General features: G+C 51.0%; 1 protein-coding gene across 1 annotated transcript in view; it reads left to right on the forward strand.

The window, feature by feature from the left end:
* Positions 1–6,233: 6,233 nt before the first annotated feature.
* The window catches only part of LOC140906197 (uncharacterized), a 29,104-nt gene continuing 11,240 nt past the window's right edge, over positions 6,234–24,097 (forward strand). Inside the window, 14 exon segments of the mRNA XM_078851344.1 lie at positions 6,234–7,017; positions 8,720–8,846; positions 10,083–10,196; positions 12,129–12,242; positions 12,837–13,268; positions 13,271–14,060; positions 15,130–15,155; positions 17,001–17,516; positions 17,551–17,999; positions 20,311–20,712; positions 21,263–21,389; positions 22,064–22,177; positions 23,385–23,498; positions 23,926–24,045. Coding sequence (XP_078707470.1) covers positions 6,721–7,017; positions 8,720–8,846; positions 10,083–10,196; positions 12,129–12,242; positions 12,837–13,268; positions 13,271–14,060; positions 15,130–15,155; positions 17,001–17,516; positions 17,551–17,999; positions 20,311–20,712; positions 21,263–21,389; positions 22,064–22,177; positions 23,385–23,498; positions 23,926–24,045 — 3,742 coding nt within the window. The 5' untranslated portion in view covers positions 6,234–6,720.

The raw sequence follows: 24,097 nt of genomic DNA on the forward strand, positions 1-24,097 counted from the left end.
TGGCTACATCAGGAGTAGCAGAATTTATTGCAGTGATGCCTCCTTCATCTTTATACATTGGGCAGTAGGTAGTGATATGTTCGATGGGCTGTCGTGGGGAACCACACTCGCACACCAGGGAGTCCTTGATTTTCCATTTGTGCATTAGATCTCTGCATCTACCATGGTTGGTTCAAATTTGGTTTAGAGTTGATCAAGATGACCGTGGAGGGTCAAACCCAGGAACCTTCTGCATGGGATCTGGCACAAGGTGCTTATTTTTAAAGTCTTGTTTAGCCCAATCTGCTTTCCAAGCTTCCTTCTGATCATAACCTGATTGCATGAGGCTAAACAAATGTTCCCAGAGAGACTTGCGGGACTTAAGAAGTTGGGGGGGGGGGCTGTCATGGAGTCCCTGGGCGATGCTCTGGAACTGCTCCCTACGAAGCCAGTCAGGACTCTGGGGAAGTCTCCTTTCTGTGAGCAGCCTGTCTTCAGGACACAATGCTCACACAGCTTCCACCTTCCTGGGTCTGACCTCGGAGCATTCAGCATCCTCTGCCCTTCCGTGCGCTTCCCACAGCAAGTCCGCCCAGGCGGGCTCCTGGGGAAGCCAGAGGGCCCTGCACCCCCACTGTGCGGTCAGACGTGACTCTCAGCCAGCCAGTAAAACAGAAGGTTTATTAGACGACAGGAACATGGTCTAAAACAGAGCTTGTAGGTGCAGAGAACAGGACCCCTCAGCTGGGTCCATTTTGGGGGGCAGTGAGCCAGACAACCACGTCTGCGCTTCACTCCAGTCCCTAGCCAGCCCTAAACTGAAACCCTCTACCGCCCCTCCTCCTCTGGGCTTTGTCCCTTTCCTGGGCCAGGAGGTCACCTGATTCCTTTGTTCTCCAACCCTTTAGCTCTCACCTTGCAGGGGGGAAGGGCCCAGGCCATCAGTTGCCAGGAAACAGAGTGTCAACCATTCTCTGTGTCCAGATGCCTGCACACACCTGCCCTCTAGGGCTCTGCAACGATCATACACCCTTATCCAACCACCTAGATACTTAAGAACTGGTTAGGGGAAACTGAGGCACCCCCACAATATTCAGAGGAAACATTAAGAACAGTCCTGCTTTGTCAGAGGGGCATTGTCAAGGTCTTGAGGAATAGGAAGGCATCTGTTTTCCTGGATTTGCTGAGCTTCATGGAATGTTGCAGCCATTCAGCGTATTGGCGGGAAAGCGATGTTAGATGGGACAGCTAGCCATGGGGTTGGAGCTGCCTTAAGGGTTCCTGTGATGCACCGCACCACTGTATTTAGATGGGTATCCACAAGTCGTGTGTGGCTGCATGCTCCATACTGACGCACAACATTCAGCTACTGAATATACAAGTGCTATTGCAGAGGTTCACAACAGTGATGCTGATGGACCCCAGGTTGTACCTGCTAGTTTCTGGATTCCGTTGGCTCTCGTTTTGATCTTTCCAGCTACCTTCTCAAGATGATCATGGAAGGACAGGGTGCGGTCAAGTTTCACTCCCAGATATGTTGGGGTGTCATCGTGTTGCACATTTTTACCACAGAAAACTACTTTCAGTGTGTTTTTGGCACTCTGCTTATCAAGATCAAATGCGCTTACTATTGTTTTTCCAGGGTTTGGCTTGAGTCTCCATTTCCAGAAATATTGTTCCATATTGTTGAGGTCCTCAGCTAGTGCTTTCTCAATGTCGGGGAGGTTTGATGCTGGGATTGTCCTGGCAAGATCATCTGCATATCCAAATTTTCGTGATTTAGTTGGAGGCATGTAATTGATGTAAATATTAAAAAGGGCTGGCGCAAGCATAACCCATTGTTTATGCTGCAGGGTGAGCTGGTCTTATTCCCCAGTAGGCCCCTGTCACTCAGCATGGTCCGCAACAGGCAAAGTGTTTGGTAGCAAGGGATAATTTTAACAAGTTTCAGCATCAGGCCCTTAATCCATACACTATCATACGCACATGACAGGTCAGCAAATACTGTGCCAGTCTTGAGGTTTTTTTGATAGCCAGACTCAATGTGAGTTGTGAGTGCCAGAACTTGGTCACAGTTGCATTTTGGCCGGAAGTCTGCCTGCTTGACAGGGATAACTGGCTCAGTAAAAGGGCATATTCTTTTGAGGTTGATACGTTCAAGAAGTTTACAGGTTACACATAGTGGAGAAATTGGCCTATAGTTTCCTGCTTCATCAGGGGGCTTTCCAGGCTTTGGAATAGCAATTACCATTCCCTCATGCCATATTTCAGGGATCCGTACTGTCCTTAAGGTAGTGGAGTACAATGTTGCTAGCCACTGGAGTCCTTTGGGACCAAGATGGAGAAATTTTGGCGGAATACCGTCAGGGCCTGCAGTCTTCCCTTTTTTCATCGTGGCAAGTCCTTTTACTTCCTCAGTGCTGACAGTGGAAGATCCTTGGGGGATTGATGGAAGTGTTGGGTAGAGTTCTTGATACACTTCTCTTCTTGTGTGTTTATCAAGGGTCCTTTTGTGTTCTCCACCAGTTTGGAAGCTATTGAGTTTGGCCAGATTTTCGGTGGCCTGCGCTCTGTGGGATTAGCGGCCCCAAGACGTCGTAGTGGTGTCCAGGCTCGGTGACTTGAATGTGTAAAATCAAGGGTTTGCACGCAGTCAAGCCAGCGCCGGCGTCTTGCTGTGCCAAGGGAGCGTAGCAGGGCTTTTGCAATATGAGAGCCCTGGTCTGATTATACTGCCAGAGCATCTCCTGCGTCTCTTTTGTCCGGCAGGTAGCGAGCTTTCTCTGGAAGCCCCAAGGAATGTGTTTTCCTGCTGCTTTCAAGAGGCCTGTGAACTGCTGATAGCATTCTGGTCTCGCTGGAATCCTTCAAACAGTTTTCTCAACGGTCTGTTTGTAGACATCCTAATCCGCGTTAGCAAAATTCCATCGTGTTACCTGTTTCAGAAAGAACACGGGAATTTTGCTGCCTACGTAGATCATTATACGTCCGTGTTGGCTGTTTGGAAATGTGGATAATACTTCACATGTTGTGGTCAGAGTATTACCACACTGGTCTTTAGACATGAATGTTAGGTCTGGATTGTACCCACATTGCCAGCGGCTTGAAAGGAATCTTGATTGTTGTTTTAGTTCATAGATTAGTTGTAAGTCTTGTGCAGATATCCCATCCATGAGATCTTCGCAATCGGTTTCGTTTGTTTTGTAGCCCCCCATAGTGTGGTGATCATTAAAATCACCTGCATAGATGCATGGAATAGGAGAGCTGGGTAGCGCTGATTTTGGCCATCTGGTGCTTGGGGCTTTATAGACGTTGGTAATGTGGAGCTCCCCTAATTTGATAGTTGTGGTAAAGGTGGTCTCCTCTTTGGTTGGTGGAATAACATTAAAATCTGTGACGGTGTCCTTGATGTATATTGCCAAGCTATATTTAGGATGATGATGGCTAGTTGTTAAGTTGTATCCATAGATACGGTAGCGCCTAGCCTGTTGGTCGTTGCCAACATGGGTCTCTTGCAACATGAGGACATCTATGTTATAAGTCTTCAGCAAGTTTCCAAGATACTTGCATTTTGCCCATGAGACTCCTTCAACATTAAGTTGCAGGATTCTTATTCCAGGGCCTATTTGGCACGTTGTATGGCCCTGAGGAGGAACTTTAGGATTTGCTGAGTTGCTGCTTTGATGACCAGGAGATCGCTGAGCAATGTTCGGTCGCTGAGTTGATGGCATTCATTGTGAATGCTTACTTAGCAGAGTGGGCCCCCATGAAGGCTGCCATCTTCCACTCCATTGTTCACTGTTAACCAAGGTTTAACAGAGCCTCTTGAGTGAGCCCAGCAATAGGAACACGTACCGTTACATCGCAGTGAGCTTGCAGTTACCTGCTACAGTGTTCAGGATATTGTAAGTATCATCAATAAGCAAATCACACTTTTAACATGGACCCTATTGCAATGTGTAGAGGCAGGCAGTAGGGTGAAAACTCCTGTTGCTTTCTGCTATCAGCTAGAGCCCTCCGCCTGATAATTTTTGAATCCTGCTCCCATTCCACCCTGCAATACCCACTGCTACTTCCACCTGCTCCTGCGTTGTTTCTTGCATTTTTATTCTGCTGCTACCCTGAAAAACCTTCGATCCTGCAAGAGCGTGAGTTTCCCCCATGGAACTAAAAAAAAGGAACAAACCAAAACACGGTCAGTTAATATATTATTTGTATATATAAAAGGAATTCAGACACAATTTTTACCTCTAAAACAATAAAACAAATCTTGCTTAAAACATCTTGCACCACCGTTTTGCCTTATAAGGTGCAGGGTTTTTTTTTAGTGATTATAAAAAGTAAGTTATTAAAAAAACTAGAATTGTTTAAACTGCTTAAGCACTGATTTGAGAACTTTGAAACATACCATCCCAGTTATTTATATCCCATTCAAGTTATTTATGTGTCAGGATTATTACTGCTTTTCGAAAAACATTTAACGGAAAAACTGCTCACAGCCCTGACAGCAAATTGATACACCAGAGACTGAGTGCGCATATGTGACGTCACAGAACAGCACGACCCTGGAGCATGATTCTCTGACCTGACTTGAGCTGGTGAACTACACCAGATTCAGAGAGAAGGAGCTAAACACATGTGGGAAAGATAAACTCAAACAAAATAATTAGCAATTTCTCAAAGAGGCTACTTGTGGTAAATTGATGAGAGGTTTAGTGTTTGTGTGCAAATTACTGCAGCCTGGGTTTTTTTGCCTATCCAGTCCTGCTTCAGGGCTCTATTTCCAGCTGCTCAAGTGCTTCTGCACTCCCCATTGATGTGGTTTTCTCCTTACTGATTTTTAATACGTTTACACTAATCAGGAAGCAGAACCTTCACTCCCACCCAAAAGACACTGTTAACTCTCGCAGTCTTGTCTCGAGTCTTGGGACAGTTGTTATTTTTTAAATAATCTTTTGGGGGGGCTGACTTATGATTTTTGAACCTGTGGGGTTGGCAGTGCTGCAAGTATTTATTTTGTGTGGCTACATCACATGGGTGGAGTTCACACTGTACAGAGACTGCTCAAGGCCTCTGCCCCATGGGGTTGCTCCATTTCAGCTTCCTTTGGCCGGACTCTTTTCTCAGATAGGCCTGTGTTACTCCTTTGACTTGAGTGGAGTTACCTTTGAGTTACATCACTCTGAGTGAGAGCAGACTCAAGGCCTGTATTTTCCTAACAGATTTTCCTCAAAGCATGTCTGCTTTTCCTCACCAAAGCACTCCCTGGCCTAAGGCTTCTCATGATGCTGTGTGCCTCCCTGGCTGCTGGTAGGTTTAATCCATCCTCTGAATCATAGTTTCTGTGCTAGTTGGGATACTGTTTTTTTAAAATTTTGTGAGGCAAAGTTTAAGCATATGAGGGTGCCTCATTTACTTGAAAAAAGAACAGGAGGACTTGTGGCACCTTAGAGACTAACAAATTTATTGGAGCATAAGCTTTCGTGAGCTACAGCTCACTTCATCTGTAGCTCACGAAAGCTTATGCTCAAATAAATCGGTTAGTCTCTAGGGTGCCACAAGTCCTCCTCTTTTTTTTTTGCGGATACAGACTAACACGGCTGCCCTGCCATTTACTTGAGCAATTCAATTAGTAAACCCCAAAACCCCATCTCCAATCTCGTAAGACCATAACAAAAGAACAGCCATCGGGCGTCAGACCAATGGTCCCATCGGGAGTGGGAATGGGGACTTTACCTGTCAGGGCTCAGAAGGAAGGTGCCCAAGGCACCTGGGCAGAGAGCTCGGGGTCCCCTGAGCTGGGGCCCGTGGCCGGGCTCGCGGCGGGCGGGCGCGCGGTGGAATAGGGGCAGGTGCCGCCCCCCCCCCATTGCTTCCCCAGCTGCCCGAGGACACGGGGATGGGCGGGTCCCCCAGGGACGGAGCCTGTTCTCTCGCCCGGTGAGGGCGGGGAAAGGGAGGCGATTCCCGCCGCCAGGGGCCGCTGCCGCCGCGCTCCCCGACCGGCCCGGCCCCGCCCCGCCCCGCCCCGCCCCGCCGCTCCCGGCCCCGGCAGCCAGGCCGCGGCTCCCTCCCTCCCTGCGGGCCGCGCTCGCTCTGCTCCGCCCGGCAGCGGGGCCGGCCCGTGGCGAGGCGGCGCCGGGACTCTGCCCAGCCCGCAGCGGGAGCGGGGCTCGGCCGGGGGGGCCATGGCCGAGCGGGCCGCTGCCCAGGTAAGGGCCCGGCGGGCCTCGGGAGCTTCTCCCCGCCCGGCCCGGGCCCCGGGAGCGGCCCGCGGGCGGCGCGGCCCGGGGATCTGCGCGGTCTCTGGGGTTGGTAGCAGCCCCTGGGGGCCGTGCAGGGGGCTCCGGGCTCGCTCCGGGGTGAAAGCGGGACCCCGCGCCGGGCCCGGTGGGGTTGTGAGCCCCGCGGCAGCTGGCATCGCCCCCGTGGGTTGTTTTCCTCCTGCTGCCGCAGGATCCTCCTCCGGCCCGAGCTTCCCTCCCTCGCCTTCGGGTAGAGCAGGAGCGTGTGAGCCCCGGGCTTTGCTCCGCTGCGCTGCCTTTTGAAGCCCCTTTCTCCTGGGTCAGAGCTGGGGAATGGTGGCCCCCCATTTCTCCGTGCCTCTGACCTGTTAGCTGGGCATGTGCCCCCCAACCTCAGCTTGGTGTCTTGTCCTGAACAGGCTCCGGCCGCCCCCTGCCCCGGGCGGCCGCTGCCGGAGGGACCCCCCGGAGAGAGGGGCAGCTGCAAAGGGCAGAGATGTCCCTCGCTGTCCTGGCTGCCCTCCAAGCCGCGGAGAGGAAGGTGGACTCTCAGGCCGCACGGTTACTGAGTCTGGAGGGAAGAACGGGGATGTCCAAGAAGAAACTAATAGACTGTGAGAAGACAGTGGCAGAGTTTGGGAACCAGCTGGAGAGTAAGTGGGCCGTGCTGGGAACTCTGATCCAGGAGTATGGGCTGCTGCAGAGGAGGCTGGAGAACATGGAGAACCTGCTGAAGAACAGGAACTTCTGGATCCTGAGGCTCCCCCCAGGCGCTAAGGGAGAAGTCCCCAAGGTAACTGTCTAGGGACCTCCGTGGTCTCATCACTGTAGTATCTGAGGCCCAGATCCTCAAAGGTATTTAGGCCCCGAGTGCAAATATCCCAGCTCACAATGAGGAGCAGAAGTAAAGCTTGGTGCTGGATCAAGTCAGGCTTGACAAAGCCCTGGCTGGGATGATTTAGTTGGGGATTGGTCTTGCTTTGAGCAGGGGGTTAGACTAGATGACCTCCGGAGGTCCCTTCCAACCCTGATATTCTATGATCACCGTTTGACAGGATCTTTAATATTCCCGTGATCTCTGCACCACCCTGGAACAGTCTGATTTAGGAGCGTGATTGGGTGAGGTAAACACCTGCCTAGTGTTTGATTGACGAACCAGGTTTATCGTTCTCTGCCCTTACTCTCATGGTCTCCAAAATGCTTTTCCAATCGGGCTGCATACTTACTGCCAGTCAGCTGAGCTTCCCGCTTTGCCGTTTGCTGGCCCTCAGACAGAGCAAGCCACAAAGCATCCAGCAGAGAACATAAGAATGGCCACGCTGAGTCAGACCAATGGTCCTTCTGGCCCGGTATCCTGTCTTCCAACAAGCGGCTGGTGCCAGATGCTTCAGAGGGAGTGAACAGCACAGGGCATTTTACTGAGGATCCATCCCCTGACATCCAGTCCCAGCTTCTAGCAGTCAGAGGCGAGGGACTCCCAGAGCATGGTGTTGCATCCCTGATCATCTTGGCTAATAGCTGTTGATGGACCCATGAATGTATCCAATAGATAGTGAAATAGTGGGCCTGTTGTGGGGGAACAGTGCCGTAGCTCCTCCACTGAATGGTGAGAGAGAACTGGGTAATTGTGGGCAGATATATAAATGCCACAGTTTGTTTTAGACCAAGGCATCTTTATCTAGCTTTCCAGTCTGGTCTCCAGTTGGGCATAGTTTAAATCAGGTGTAACCTGTCATGAGCAGCAGAAAGAGGTAGCCTAGAAGGAGAAGTCTCCTTTACATGTGTATAGCACCTTTCAGCTGGGTTGTAAGCACATTAAAGTGCTGGGGAAGCAGCATTATTGGTCCTGCTTTGAGCAGGGGGTTGGACTAGATGACCTCCTGAGGTCCCTTCCAACCCTGATATTCTAGGATTCTATGATTATCCCCATTGTACGTATGGGGATACAGAGGCACAGGATGGTCAAGGGAGATGGGATGGATCACTTGATGATTACCTGGTCTGTTCATTCCCTCTGAAACACCTGGCATTGGCCACTGTCGGAAGACAGGATAGTGGGCTAGATGGACCATTGGTCTGACCCAGTATGGCCGTTTTTATGTTCTTATGAGACTGCATGTCAGTATCAGAGCTGAGGTTAGATCCCAAGCCTGCTAATTTGAGTTTTCCTTCCTTACCGCTAGTCCATGCTCCTTCCCATTAATCCTCACTTGTAGGGATCAAAGAGTAAATTCCCTGTCCTTGTCCATTCCTGGTCTCCTCTGGCAAGAATACCAGCATGGGTACCAGTTCGTGCCATTTGTGATGTGGCTGTCTGTCTGAGAGGAACTAACCCAACACATTTCATGTATATAACCAAACAGCTGGTGGGACGTGCTGGGTGTTGGTCACTGTTGGTGCCTGGCCAGCTGTCTTTTAATATAAGATAAAAAGCAAGGTGTGTGCGGATAGGATGGCAGCAGAAAGTGCTGTGCGTGTAATGCTTGTGATTTCAGGTCCCGGTTATGTTTGAAGACATCTCAGTCCACTTCTCCAGGGAGGAGTGGGAGAATTTAGAAGAATGGCAGAAGGAGCTTTACAAGAACTGGATGAAAGACAGCTATGACTCTTTGATCTCCTTGGGTAAAAATCAGATTTCACATATTGATGAGAAGCTGTGAGCTAAGCAAAGTGTCAGGTTGCCAGGTTCACTGACTAAAGCTTAGGCCTAACCGGAGCCTAGGGCATGAAAGAAAGATGGGGACAGCACCTCAGCTAGTTCTTCCTTGTTTTTCCCCTTGGTGAGCTGCATAAATAAATAGTTAGGAGGTGACAGCTCCTTTGGGTTCGGGGGGAGGGATAACTCAGTGGTTTGAGCATTGGCCTGCTAAACCCAGGGTTGTGAGTTCAATCCTTGAGGGGGCCATTTAGGGATCTGGGGCAAAAATTGGGGATTGGTCCTGCTTTCAAGCAGGGGGTTGGACTAGATGACCTCCTGAGGTCCCTTCCAACCCTAACCTTCTATGATTCTATGAATGAACATATAGGTCCCACAGAGCCTTTGCTCGGTGGTCAGTTCCACCCATCCTCCATTTGAAAGGAGCCTGGAACACACACAGCCCTGGCTCTGATACCTTCAGGTCTCGTCCTGTTTGTTTATTTGAAGGTTGCATTTATTTATGCATGTGCTTCGCCCCCGCATAGAAAACCCTGGGCTAGTCTGCGTGCAGGGTGTATGTGCCGTCGCTGCCTTGAAAGGGTGTTTTCTTGAATCAAAGCTGCATAGGTTATCAAGGGAACAGTGGTAGCCTCCAGCAGTTTAACATAATGTTCCATATTTATTACTAATACCACTTAAAACCCTACACACGTGTGCATGCGCCCACAGGTTTCAGAGGAGATTGTGGCATGAGTCAAGGGAGCTGTTTTTCCCCAATATAGTAATTAACTAGCAATAAACCAGAATTATATTTTAATTTCTGCTGGCTCAGAAACATGCAATTATATAAACCATTCTATGTCTTTCCTCTCCCCGTATCCCTTCCTTGGCCTGGCCTTGTCTTTGAAATAGACTCTGGCCTTTCCACAGGTTTGTCAATGGACAAGGGGATTATATTGGTGCAGTGAAGAAGTCTTCAAATTGCATCATTTCTGGGAACCTGCATCTCTTCTAGGAATTACAACCCTGCTCCCACCAAGGCTTTAATGTACTTTCTTGTATGGTCTTAGTTAACATTAGAATCTGTTCAGGTTGCTCTCTTCCTTCTGGTGAGAAACTGATGCTGTGGGGCTTGGTTTAGAATTTTTTAAAATTTCTGCCAGGTGCCTAGCAAATATTAATTAGACACTTTCTCTTTTAATGTCTCTTTCCATGAACAGACTGTACCATCTCCAAATCTGACATCCTATCACCGACTGATCAGGAGGAAGAACCAGGTGTCAGGGTGCAGGGAGCTCTGGAGGAGAGAGGAACCCCTGCAGATCTCAGCACTGGTGAGTAATAGATCTGAAACGGACAGTGGAGTGAAGCTGCTATGTGCTGTGTCAAATGACTAATTATATCTTCAGATTAAAAGATCACTAGCTAACAGTTTGCTTTCTTTAACCTTTGTAAACTTACCAGACGAAGGACTAAACTCTCTCTAGGATCTTGCACAGTGCCCCTCACTGGTATCTGCGTGCTTATCTGGTATCCAACCTTCCACTTAAACTTTCTTTTTATATGTATGATGTGGTTTCGATGCTCCTGGAAGAGGCTAGATTGACAGCCCAGGACTCCCCATTTGTCCTGTTTATTCACTTTAGTTACTTAGCGAAAAATCGAATAAAGCTTTCGGTAGCTCCTATTGTTCCATGGTTTCCGACACAATCCCCTTGCCCATGGATTTCTGTTATCCTTGCCTGCGAGAGCTGTCACTCTTGGAATCTCCACCGATCTCATTCCCAACTGACTCTGAATCTAACACTCTGTGTTCTCAGCATTCTGGGCATTCCGCACATCTGGACCCTAAAGTTTCCCTTTGTCCCATCTGGAGCCTTCTTAATGTCCATGCCCATGTCCATTCAGCGCATGCCTCACCCCAGCAAAGGTCTGAGATCCACTTTTAATTTTTCATAGACAATTTAAAACACAAAGCAATGTTTCTCCTCTGTGTAAACAACAGTATCTTACATTTACAAAGGGCCTTTCATCCAACAGCCATCACAAACTACACGTGCACAGCACCACTGAAATGCAGCCACCTCTGGGATGGAAGGCCATAGCGACCACGTTGCATGCTGTACAGAAGTAGTAGGGAGAGGGTACTTTGGCTAAGGATGAGTACTCCTGAGGAATGTGTCTGAGCTCCTATCATCTCTGGAGAGCACCTCTATTTTTAAGGTCTTCTCTGAAATACCTTCCTGAGCCCTCACCCACATACATTGTAAAGACAGCATGAGACTCCATTTCTCTACCTGAGAAGGATTAAGAGCTCAGTTGACTCTCCTGGGATTTGAACCTGCGGTTCCAGAGTGTTTTGGTATTTCAAATCTGATGCTAAGCCATCGCCTCTCATATGAGGTCCAGGAATGAGTGTGATAGAAGAAGAGTGTGATAATTAACTTGGCCAAAAAGGCATGACTAAAAATGTTTCCAAAGCTGAAGGAATATACCTGATACCAAAGCATCCCACAGTTTGCAGTCGGTTTTGAAATCTGTTATGAAGTGTTCAGTGGCTTCTGTGGCTTAGTGGATCAGATTCAGGACTGGGAATTGGGAGGCTGGAATTCTCTTCCTGGTACACCACTGCCTTGCTTTGTGGCCTGAGGCAAGCCAGGTCAACCTCCTAGTGCCTTCAAAGCGGATGTGTATGAGAGGGGATACTAATGTGTACCCATCTTGGTACAGCATTTTGAGCTTTCTGCATGAAAAATAATATGCAAGTATTACTTTTAGTCTGGAGAAGAGAAGACTGGGGACATGAGAACAGTTTTCAAGTACGTAAAAGGTTGTTACAAGGAGGAGGGAGAAGAATTGTTCTCATTAACCTCTGAGGATAGGACAAGAAGCAATGGGCTTAAATTGCAGCAAGGGTGGTTTAGGTTGGACATTGGGAAAAACTTCCTGTCAGGGTGGTTAAGCGTTGGAATAAATTGCCCAGGGAGGTTGTGGAATCTCTGTCATTGGAGATTTTTAAGAGCAGGTTGGACAAACCACTGTCAGGGATGGTCTAGAAAATACTTAGTCCTGCCATGAGTGCAGGGGACTGGACTAGATGACCTCTTGAGGTCCCTTCCAGTCCTATGATTCTGTGAAGCATTATAATTGCATGAGTAAAGTCTATACAAATCTGTGTTTGCACAGAACCTAGCAGGATGGGGGCTTGGGCTGTGACTGGGCTGCTAGGTGTTACAGCAATAAAATAACTCTGTTTATGTGAACAGACTCTCCAGTTCCGACACCTGACGTTTTATCTCAGGTTAAACTAGAGGAGGGGTCGTGCAGCAGAGATCAGCAACAATTGGAAGACCGAGAAATCCCTGCAGATCCCAGCATGTGTGAGTTCTAGAGTAACAGCCTCTGTAAACCGGGAGAGAAGTTAAATGAGAGAGTCCAGCAAATCTCTTGTGGGTATCACACCGAGCAGGAGGGGATGGAAATATTTAGCACTTCCACAGCACTTTTTTTATCCATAGGGACTTGGAAAAGAAGGGGAAATGCCATTGTTCCTGTTTTACAGACTGGGAGACTGAAGCACAAAAGCGACTTGCCCGAGGTCACGCAGAGTCAGTGATCAGAAGACTGGGGTCTCTTCCACTCCAAAATGTCAGCCCTGTGCCTTAGCCCCTGATCCATGTGGGGTTATAGGTCAGTGCTGGGCTCGGGCCTGGAGAAGGGGAAAATTGAAACGGTCACTGTAGTGTATCAGCTGCCCCGTGAATCTGGCTGTTTGGGCAATTCAGCACACGTTGGGGTTAGGGCCAGCAGGTCATGGCGGCATTGGTACAGCTGTCGGGAATTAGGAAGCTCTTGTATTTGCTATGCCCAACACAGGGGACATGATCACATGTATTAAGCGACTACATTCCCAGTGTTTTCTTGTGCCCCAAGTAGATGAAATGGGGGGAAAAAACCATTCTATTTTGTTGCAGCAGGTGATGGGCTTGTGATCAAAATGGAGGAGGGGACTGTCAGGGAAGGCCACGACAGCCCAGAGCCACATGGGGTGCAACTGGGGACATCCAGAGAGAGCGAGGTGCAGACTCCTGAGCGGGGAGCACCCTGTGAGAGTCTGCCTGGCCCGGTGATGCAGCTGAGGAACAACCTGGGGCAGCCCAAGGAATGCAGGGGCGGCTGGAATGAAATCGCTGAGCCCCAGGGCACTGCTGTCCCCCAACTCAGCCCGCCCACAGAGAGGCCCTTTCATTGCCTGCAGTGTGGCAAGAGCTTCACCCGGAAAGACACCCTGCTGTCCCACCAGCGCACCCACACCGGGGAGCGGCCCTACGCCTGCGCCCAGTGCGGCAAGACCTTTGCACAGCAGTCCAAACTCAGCAGCCACCGCCGCACCCACACGGGCGAGCGCCCTGCGCCCAGTGCGCCAAGAGCTTTGGCCGCAAGGAGCACTACACCCAGCACCAGAGGACCCACACGGAGGAGCGGCCCTTCATCTGCAGCCAGTGCGGGAAGAGCTTCCGCAGGTACTTCAACCTGACGGTGCACCAGCGCACCCACACCGGGGAGCGCCCCTACCCGTGCGGCCAGTGCAACAAGAGCTTCATCCACCGGTCGCGGCTCAACTACCACTCCCGCATCCACTCGGGGGAGCAGCCCTGCGCCCAGTGTGCCAAGCGCTTCGCCGAGCCCTCCAAGCTGGCTGTGCATTACCGAGTTCACACCGGCGAGCAGCCCTACTCCTGCCTCCAGTGCGGCAAGAGCTTCGGCCCGAAGAAAAGCCTCGCCGTCCACCAGCGGAGCCACGCCCAGGAGCGGCCCTCCCAGTGCGGTATCCACTTCATCTGCCAGTCCTACCTGGTCCGGCACCAGCTGGTCCACACCGGGGAGCGGCCCTACAAATGCACCCAGTGCGGCAAAAGCTACAGCCGCAAGGAGCACCTCCAGAACCACGGGCGTATCCACACTGGGGAGTGGCCCTTCCAGTGCTCTGCTTGCGGGAAGAGTTTCATCCAGAAACATCACCTCCTGAAGCACCAGCGCATCCACACTGGGGAGCGCCCCTACCAGTGCAGGGAGTGCGGGAGGAGCTTCCGCTGCAAGGAGTCCCTGAAGGATCACGCCAGGGTTCATGGCACTGAGCTGGGTCACCCGCAGGCTGCGCCCAGCTCCAGGCAGGTATTGAAGATGGGCACTGTGGGGTGAGAATAAACCCTGGTGCTGATGGCAGCCCGGTGAATAGACATTGAGAACAGCAACACGGTAACGCAACAGGAAATGGGCAAGCCCCAAGCACCTGTCTGTCGCTACGCCCCAGGGGAAATTGCACAGCCCACGAGAACCTGTGTGCGCTCCCGCCTGTCACAGCCATGTGGCCTGACGAAGCTGCGTGGGTGTGAGGGAGCACGGCCGCGTTTTTAAACCTAAAAGCAAGAGCAATCTTACCCACAGGCTGTTTGTGCAGGGCAAGTATCAGCCAAGGGAATGTGGGCTGCCAGTCTGCTTTTTTGATACAAGAAAACAACTCCTGTTGCTTTATGTTTATAGTTGCACCCCCAGTATCTGAGGTTAGAATTGGGGGCCATAGCATGAAAGCCACATCCCTAAAGATAACCATACAGTGGTGTGAGGGAAACAGCTGTGGGGCATGAGGAAGACACGCTGAAGGGAAGAGAAATTGAGGCACTGACAGAATGAGTGGGGCCAAATGAATGAGTAAATGGCAGTGTAAGTTGTATGTTCAAGGCCTGGTGATCCCATGAGTTGCTTGTGAGAAATAAGAAGATGCCAGCAGTCAATGGTTAGCAAATGGGTGTAACTGGCAAAATGATGTAATTTGCAAGTAATTTTGGGGTTTCTCCTGCAATACAGCCTGAGTGCAGATCTTGGCAGGTAAAAGCCCCATCCCTACAAACTCTGGGATTCTGCTGTTCCTACTAATGTGACTGCTGGAAAACACGCTCCCTGCTCCGGGGCCAGCAGTTCTGGTCATCTCTTTGTAAAAACAGTACCTTCCTTTATCTCTGGTTTAAAAAGTGGTGTGTTGTTACCATATGGTTTAACGTGCACAGTATGTGTGTGATCTAGAATGATAACGTTACGTGTATGTATGTGTTTAAAAAATAGTTTTCTAATAATGTTCTTTCACCTTAATAAAAATTATTTTGGGCAAAGCAGTTCTGTTCCAGCGTTTGGGTCTGCAGCCTCTAGATGGTGCTCTTGGTTCTCAAGTTCTGTCATGATTATTTTTCCTTTGCTGTATCTGAGTAGTGAGGGGCCCTACTCCGCTTTGATAGGTGAGGTCAGAGCACAGGACTGGGGGCAGGGAATTCCTGTCCTAGTGCGGACTCGTTCCCTTTGTGACTTTGGGCAAATCACTTCTCTCTCGCTCTCTCTGTTTCCCAGTGGTTAAAATGAGGATTAGTTCCTGGCCTGCTGTGAGGGTTAGTTTGTTAGTGGAAAGAAAAGGAGTACTTGTGGCACCTTAGAGACTAACCAATTTATTTGAGCATGAGCTTTCGTGAGCTACAGCTCACTTCATCGGATGCATCCGATGAAGTGAGCTGTAGCTCACGAAAGCTCATGCTCAGATAAATTGGTTAGTCTCTAAGGTGCCACAAGTACTCCTTTTCTTTTTGCGAATACAGACTAACACGGCTGTTACTCTGAAACCTGTCAGTTTGTTAGTGGAGGTGCTCTCCACTAACAAAGATTTGCCTGGTTTTACAACAGGTTACATAAAAAGCACTAGTGAAGTCAGGACAAACTAAAACTTCATACAGACAATGGCTTGTTTATACTGCTCTATATGCTATACACTGAAATGTAAGTACAATATTTATATTCTAGTTTATTTTATAATTATATGGTAAAAATAAGAAAGTCGGCAATTTTTCAGTAATGTGCTGTGACACTTTTGTTTTTGTTTTTTGTCTGATTTTGTAAGCAAGTAGTTTAAGTGAGGTGAAACTTGGGGTACACAAGGCGAAATCAGACTTCTGAACGGGATACAGTAGTCTGGAAAGATTGAGAGCCACTGCTCTAGAGCAACTAAGTAGTAAAACGATCCATCCCTGGAGGGCTGAGCACACTGACAGTTCTAGTGAGGATTTGGTTCTTATCTTGTGGGTCTTAGGCCAGTGGCATTACCCCTGACTGACACTGGTAGAAGAGAAGGGGATCAGGTCATCAGCTTTCATATAGCTCTTCACATATTTAAAGCACTGTACAGATGCTAAGCTAATTCATCCTTGGATCACTCCTGGAAGGTAGGTGGCTCAGTGTCATTATCATTTTACAGATGGGAAACTGAAGCATGGAGATGCTGTGACTGGCCTAAGTAAGTCAGTGGAAAAGCCAGGATTCCCCCTCCCACCATTTTCATGGAACGGAGACTTTCTTCTGCTGCAAATGCTGGCCCTGGGTCTCTCTGTCACACCAGTGTGACTCCACTGCGTGAACTGCACCAGCATAGCCTGTGAGAGAGTGTTGACTCAGGGCCACTAGCTACGCACCACTGTTCTGCACAGAGCAGGAAACTGAGGCACGTCTCTCTCTTCTGGCTAGGGATTTATACCATCCTCAACCTCAGGGTATCCTAGCACCTGTGGCTGGTGATTTGACTGCTCCTGCTTTCCTCTGACAGCTCCGCTGTGAGAATGGGCAGCATCCCCCACTCTGCTATGGTGGCTTAGGGCTGCACCAGTGAAATAGAAGAGGTGACAGAGCAGGGGGTTATGCCCCAAGCGCCAGAGGGGTCAGAGACTCAGTCCAGACCCTTTGTAGCAGGAGCTGGGGATTGCTAGAATCCCCGGACCAGTGCCCTCATGGTCGCGCAGCTGCGTTTGAAGAAAGGGTTGATGCTGGCTCTCCAAAGGTATGTCTACGCTGCAATACAAGGGGCTGGCGAGGCTGTGAAAGGGCAGTGTAGTCACCTGGGCGAGGGCTGGGGGAGGGGGTCCCAGAGCCCAATTTTATAGCCCCCCAGCCCACGCCGGCTGACATGGGCCAGCCCGGGGGCTCCGATCCCGCGAAGAGCTGCCTGCCCTCGAGCACTGAGCGGCGCGGGATCAAGGCTGGGCCCCCACACGTCAGTCATTCGTGGCTATATTTCTTTCCTTTCTCCGGGCGTTTCCCTGCAGCCCCAGGGGCGAGGGGGAGTGCCGAGGACGGCGGGAGAGCAGCCCGGGCTGCGGCTAAAGGCGGGGGCGCCGGCCGCGGGGCAGGGAGCCGGGCGGCGGGGCCGATCCCGGGAGGGCGGCGCTGGCTGAGGCCGGGGCGGCGGCCGGAGCCCCCGCAGGGCGCTGGCCCGGCACGGCCCCTGCCGGCCCCTCGCCCCGGCGGATACAGGACAAGCCCCTGCGCCCCGGCTCCCGCGCATGGAGCGGGCCCGGCGGCGAGCTCGGAGCTCGCTGCGCCCGCGCCCGGTAGGCGGCACTGCTCGGAGCTCGCCGCCCCTGGCGCGCCGGCCGCCCGCGCTCTTCGCAGGACCAACGAGGCGGCGGCGGCGGCGGCGGCTCCCTCCCAGGCTGCACTCGGGCCGCTCCCTCCCCAGCATGGCCGCGGGACCCGGCCCACGCCCCTAGCGAGCCCCGGCCCGGCCGCTTCCCCCCCCAGCCAGCCAGCGCGGGGCCATGGCCGAGTGGGCCCCCGCCCAGGTAAGGGAGCGCCGGGCGCGGCCCGCGGGCTGAGCCGGGCGCGGGGGGGGACCGGCCCGGCTCGTGCCGCCGAGCCCGCCCGGGGGCTCCCGGCCGCAGCGCGCGGGTTGGGGGCGGCTCGCGGCTCCTGGCAGCACGGGCCGGCCCGGGGGGGGGGGGCTGCGAGTCGCCCCCCGCCGCATCGCCCGCCGAGGGCTGTCTGAGAGGGTTATTTCCCCTCGTCCCGGCCCTCCTGGGCGGCCCCAAAGCGCCCCGCCGAGAGGCAGCCCCCTCGGGGGGGCAGGACATCCGCGGAGGGCCCCAGCAGCGTGGGTCGGTCTGAGCAGGGGCGGTGGGGTGAGGCCTTTCGGGTTGGAAGTGCCCTGGCCGCCTGATTGTCCACGCGGAACAGCGGGCGTGAGGGGACTGCCTTGCCCCTGCCGGGATTTGAACCTTTGGATTCAGGCTAGGTGGGGACTCCTGGGCCGGATGGTGCAGCCGCAGGTCAGGACTGGGAAAGGGACACCTGGGCTTCACTGGGGCAGGAAAGTTGTTTTCAGCTGAGCTGGGGAATCAACAGCACTCCAGACTCTTGCCCAGTTGGCTCATTCCCTGAAGCATGAGTCCTTCTTGGGAGGCTTTTATGATTCATGGGAATGTCCAGGCCTGCCTTCATCCTCGCTGAGCTCTTGGCTTCAAACATACGTTGTGGCAGTGAGTTCCACCGACTAACACAATTTTGTTTGCTTAAAGTAATTTACTTTTCACTTTAATTGACCGCCCCCTTGTTCTTATGCTCCGAGAGAAGGTGAAGAGGAGTTCCTGACGGACTGTTTCTAGACCATTCGGTATTCTGTAGACCTGTATCGTCTCCTGCTCTGTCTATACTAAGCATCCCCAAGCTTTTCAATCTCTAAGGAAGTCTTTTTCAGGCCTCTAATTGTTTGTTGTCCATCTCTAATCCTCTTCTACTCTGCTTATTTTCTCTGAGAAAGAGTGACCAGAACTGACCCCAGGAGTCCAGCCAAGGGCGTCCCATTGAGTTGTATGATGGTGTAAAAACTAGAGCTGGCGGAAAACACAAATTCAATTTTGCAAAAAAAAATTTGAGGTTTCAAAATTTATTTTCATTCTGCATCAGAAGGAAACCGGGACCTTTTGAAATTTTCTGTGAAAAAACATGAATGAGAGATTCCCTCTAGAATAGCCAATAGCCCAGTAATGGGATGTCAGAGACCTCTGTTCAAATCCCTGTTCTAACCATTGGGGTGAGATGCTCTCTGGTTTTGACCAGCAATTCCATCCTAGACTCGGGAAACCTTCCTGACAAAAGTTTCCTCAAAACGGATCCATTTCTGTGAAAAATTTCAGGTTAGACAAATCAGCATTTTCTAGTCAGGGAAAAAGTTTGTTGAAAAATTCCCAGCCCACTAGAACAATAATCTGCTCAGTATAGTTTTCTGTCCTGCTCCTCGTGCATCTGACATTGTCTTTGCTTTTTCTGATCACAGCTACATGTTGATTTGGTAGACTGAAGTTTGGATTTCACACAGCGTGCCCGGGAAGCTCAAAATACATCCTCCAGAGTGGGTTACATTGTGTCTGTCAACAAGGAATTTCATCTGCCCTTGTGCTGTCCATCCGCCTAGGCTGGAAATGTCTCTCTTGAGCCTTCTTTAGTCCTGACTAACTTGAATTACTTTTGCCATCGTCAGACCTTTGCCCCCTTCTTCCCAATTAGTAAATATCTTAGTCACTGATCCTAGTGCAGATCCGTGGGGCACCTCCCTCTTCACCATTTGCCATGATGGAAAATTGGCCGTTCATTCCTGCTGGCCCTGAAAGGTCTGCCCAAAGCCAGGTAGAGTCCATAGACTATGGCTTCTACTTTTCTGCTAAATTCTTTTGCTCTGTGTTGCCCTCATCCTCCCAACCTGCACCCTCCTCATTTGATTAGTCATCTGTTGTGTCCTGTCTCTGACCTGTAGATTGTGAGCTTTCTGGAGCAAAGTCTCTGTCATTTTTCTGTGCAGCATCTACCACTACGGAGCCTTGATCCTCGGTTAGGCTTCCTAACTCCTGCTGTGATAACCATGAGTGGAAAGACTCCCATTGGTTTCAGTGGGCTTTGGATCAGGTCCTAACTGGTGTTAGTGGGAGCAAATGACTATTCCAGCTATCCCACTGATGAACATGGTATAAATACCTAGATAGGCTCCACTGAAATAACTGTCACCCGCGCACTGTCCTGTGCTCAGTGTAACATCAGGGAGATGTTTTGTCTGGATGCCACTCAAGTGCTGTGTGTTTTGTTTGTTGTGACTGAAGCTAATTTCTGTTGCGTCCCCTGCACGTGCTCCCTTCCTCCCTGGGCCGTGCTTCTCATCTATCACGTTCTCTTCTCCCCAGGCTTCCCTGGGCTGGCCTGGCCTGGCTGGACATTCCTCTGCAGGTTAGAATGTTGTTGTGGGAGGAGGAATTCACTACAATAAGAACTGACCTAGTTTGCCTCTTTTCCTTTTGGCCAGTGAATATTTGCCAGTCTTTGTACTTTCTTTCCAGTTGGGGTTGGAAGCCCAAGTAGTGAAGTGGGGAAGTATGGCCTTGCATTTCTAGATTGGCTGGCAACAGGATGCACTGGAATTCACAGACGAGAGCTTGAGTTCCTGAGAGATCCAGGCCAAATCCCAGCCAGTGAGGTTCAGATAAACACTGGGATGTTTGGATCCTGATCTGCATCCTCCCTGATCCTTTAGCGTTTTGCCACTGAATAAACACGACTTCAGCCGTTGTTGATTTCTCTCCCTGCAAACAGATTCAGGAATGGAACGTCGAGGCGCAACATCTGCTGCCTTTGCAGCCGCCCCTTGTCCCCGAGCGCGCTCACATGAGAGAAGCACAGCTGCACACGGCAGAGGCCTCTCTCTGGACTGTGGTGGCCACAGTGCAGGCCATGGAGCGGAAGATCGATCTGCTGGCCACACGCCTGCTGAGCCTGGAGGGGAGATCTGGGACGGCCGAGAAGAAATTAATAGACTGTGAAAAAACAGCAATGGAGTTCAATAACCAGCTGGAGAGTAAGTGGGCCGTGCTGGGAACTCTGATCCAGGAATATGGGCTGCTGCAGAGGAGGCTGGAGAACGTGGAGAACCTGCTGAAGAACAGGAACTTCTGGGTCCTGAGACTCCCCCCAGGCACTAAAGGGGAGGTCCCCAAGGTAACGATACCGCAGCTAGTGCTGAGAAGCATGTGCTGAAATGTTCTGTAATATCTCCATGATGTGTAGGTCCTTGTGTTTACTGCTGTGGAATTGCTTGGAATGAGGAGGAGCAGTAATGCTGGATAATACAGTGGGTCAGTGTAACTCCGCTTTCTTTCCTGTGAATCTTTGTTTGATGTTGGGGGAAGGTGTTGGCTTGGTGGCACTGGAGACCGAAGTCTTCCTGTGTCTGAGAGGAGCGGGCAGCGCTCCGAGCTTCCCTCCGCTGTCTCACCGCAACCCTCTCCTGGAAGAACCATTGAACTAGAGCAGTTCAGCCTCCATGGCCCATTTGGTCTTTGGCCTGTTTGTTGAGACTGCCAACAAAGGTGTCAACTGGCACCAAAAGGGATGCTGACTTTGGTTATATGGACACTGTTCCCTGGGCGTTGGACTGAGACTCCCAGCTTACACAGGTAGATTTTTAGGGCCCATTGCGATTGTCTGGTCTGACCTCCTGCCTAACGCAGGCCAGTTCTACTGACCTCCCACACGCTTGTGATTGCAGATGCCGGTGACGTTTGTCGACGTGGCTGTCTATTTCTCTGCGGAGGAGTGGAAGAATTTGGAAGACTGGCAGAAGGAGCTGTACAATAACCTCGTGAAGGAGAACTATGAATCTTTGAGCTCGCTGGGTAAACATGCGTTTTCATTGCTTACCGGACGGTGTGTGTGATCTGTGATGTGCCGGAGACAGCCCCAGCTCCAGGCAGAGCGCAAGGCCTTTTCATTTCAGCCAGGGCAGTGGCTAGACTCTCCCGAAGGTTAGCAATTAGACCTCCAATCCACACTCCCTCCCATTTAATGGGAGAGACTCCCCTGCCCTGTCATGGGTCCAATCCATCCGTCTCCAGGGTTTATCATCTCTGGAGTCGTGCTTGCTGACATCAGGGCTAAAATTGCCCCAATACTGATCTTTACTTGTGCATGTTCAGCATGGCTCTGCATGGCACTAGTGAAAAATCCGCTTTGTTAATGCGGAGCCAGGTGAGTAGACGTACAGGCGGGTGTTGCTTTCCCTGCCTTGGACTGGTTTGAGCTGCTGTAGTTTTATGAATAGGTGAGTGGTTTACCATCTGTACTTTGTGAGCTCCTCTCCATACGGAGATCTTCGAATTTAGAGCACAGCCCACCTTCCCCTGAATGCTTTACCTTCCCACAGGGTCTTTGTCCATAGCTTTTGCTGCAAAGTTCCCCCCGTCCCCTCCAGTGATGAAATGGGGTTGGCTTTAAATAAATGAAAGGTCTCTAACAATCGCACGCTGTAAAATGAAACATTGGGTTCCACTGGTATCTTTTCTGTGAACAGACCGTACCCGTTCCAAAGCGGACCCCGAGCCCCGGATTGAACGAGGGGAAGAGCCACGTGTCCAAGATCAGCAGAACTTAAAGGAGAGAGAAATCCCTCCAGAGCCCTGCACAGGTGAGGAATGAGATTCAAGCACTCAGAGACAGGGAGTGGAATGCGAATTGCAGCTGATGTGTCTGTGTCCCGTTCGAGGCCTGTTCGTGTTGCTCATGGTTTTCCTCCAGTCCTGACTTCTTCGGCTCTTTTTGGTCTTTTAACCATTCAGGACACCTTCCCGTTGGTGTACCCTTTTACTTGGCTACACTCCTCAGCCTCTCACTGCTCGCTCCTTATCTCTGGTGATGGCTGTACCGTGGGCTCTAAACCACTTCTCTTAAGGCTTAACTGCTGCTTCACTTCGCCAGGGGAAGTTTTGAAGGCCAAAAGTATAACTGGGTTCAAAAAAGAGCTGGATACGTTCATGGAGAATAGGTCTGTCAATGGCCATTAGCCAGGAGGGTCAGGGACGCAACTTATGATCTGGGTGTCCCTAAACTTCTGGCTCTCAGAAGTTGAGAGTGGAAGACAGGTGGATCATTCCTTGATTGCCTTGTTCTGTTCACTGCCCCTGAAGCTCTGGTACTGGCCCCTGTTGGAAGCAGGATGCTGGGCTAGATGGACCATTGGTTCGACCCGCTATGTGAGCTCTTCCGTACTGGGAAAGCAGTGATTTCTAGCTGGTGAGCATTGAGGCTTAGAGTGAGGACTCCTGGGTTCTGTTCCTAATTTTGTCACTGACTTGCTTTGGGATATTGGGCAAGTCACTTAAGCTCAGATTTTCAAAAGTGGCCTCTGATTTTGGGGGTCCCCATTTTTTTAGTGCCCAACTTGAGACCCCGCGTGTGTGATTTTTAGAGATGCTGATCACCTGGAGCTCCCATTGATTTCAAATTAAGTTCTGGATGCTCAGCACCTGGATAATGAGTTAGTTTAAAGTTAGGTCCCTATTGGAAAGTGTAGGCATAGCTGCTCTGTGCCTCAGTTTCCCCACCTGTGGAAGTGATCAATGCTTAGTACTTAATTACCTCACAGAGAGATTTCGGAGCTTAATGAATTATTATTTCTAAAGCACCTCAGCAGGTCCAGTGATGTCACGTCCATGCATAGCACGATGATATGCTGTGTACCGTATTCACCCCTCAGCCAAGAGCCTTGCTAACACGTTCGTGTCGATTCAGAACATGCCCCCTCTGGAGTGCGGAAACGGCATTGCTTTGAGATGGGTGCGAAGGGTTCAATGGCCGATACACGAACCTCTTCTAATTCTCTATCCCTTGAACAGAATCTCTGATGTCAACGCCCGACATTCTGTCCCGGATCAAACAAGAGGAGGGGCCTTTTGTCGGGGAGCAGCAGTTCTCGGAGGAGAGAGGCATCCCCGCGGATCCCTGTGCAGGTGACTAATCGATGCAAACAACTTGCAAATAGTGAGTGTGTGAGAGAGCAGGAAATTGAGCACAGCTTCCTCTCAGAACTCTGCTGGTTCTGTAGCTTTGCTCATCCATTTCATGGGTCTTGTCCTGCCACTGACTTGTATGACCTTGGGCAAGTCACTTGAGGCCCAAATTTAGCAGCCTCTGATTTTGGAGGCGGGGGGGGAAGGAGGGGAGGCCTCCATTTCATCCTAGATGCCAGCTTCTTCTGATTCTAATCCCTCCTTTTTGTGAGCGGTCTGACCTCCAGGGCACAGGACAGGTTTGAATGGCCTCGTGCACCTGTCTGCATCCCTTCTGGCTCCCCCCAACGCAGAGTCCGGCCATCCACTTGAGAGCAGAGTGTTCTGTGGATATTAGAAAGCAGCGTGTTTTCATTTTCTCCCTCAGGTGCAGACGCTCTGATTTCTGCCCAGGACTTTTTATCCTGGATTAAGCAAGAGGAAGAGCCCTGTGTCCGGGATTCATGGGAGCTGGCCGAAAGAGAAATCCTCACTGGCCCTGGCCCAGGTGAGCAATGGCTTAAAAGAAGCCAAAACCAGGGGCTAAAGCGCAAAAATCA

The sequence above is a fragment of the Lepidochelys kempii genome, chromosome 2 (assembly GCF_965140285.1).
Source record: "Lepidochelys kempii isolate rLepKem1 chromosome 2, rLepKem1.hap1, whole genome shotgun sequence".
Classification (NCBI taxonomy): domain Eukaryota; kingdom Metazoa; phylum Chordata; order Testudines; family Cheloniidae; genus Lepidochelys; species Lepidochelys kempii.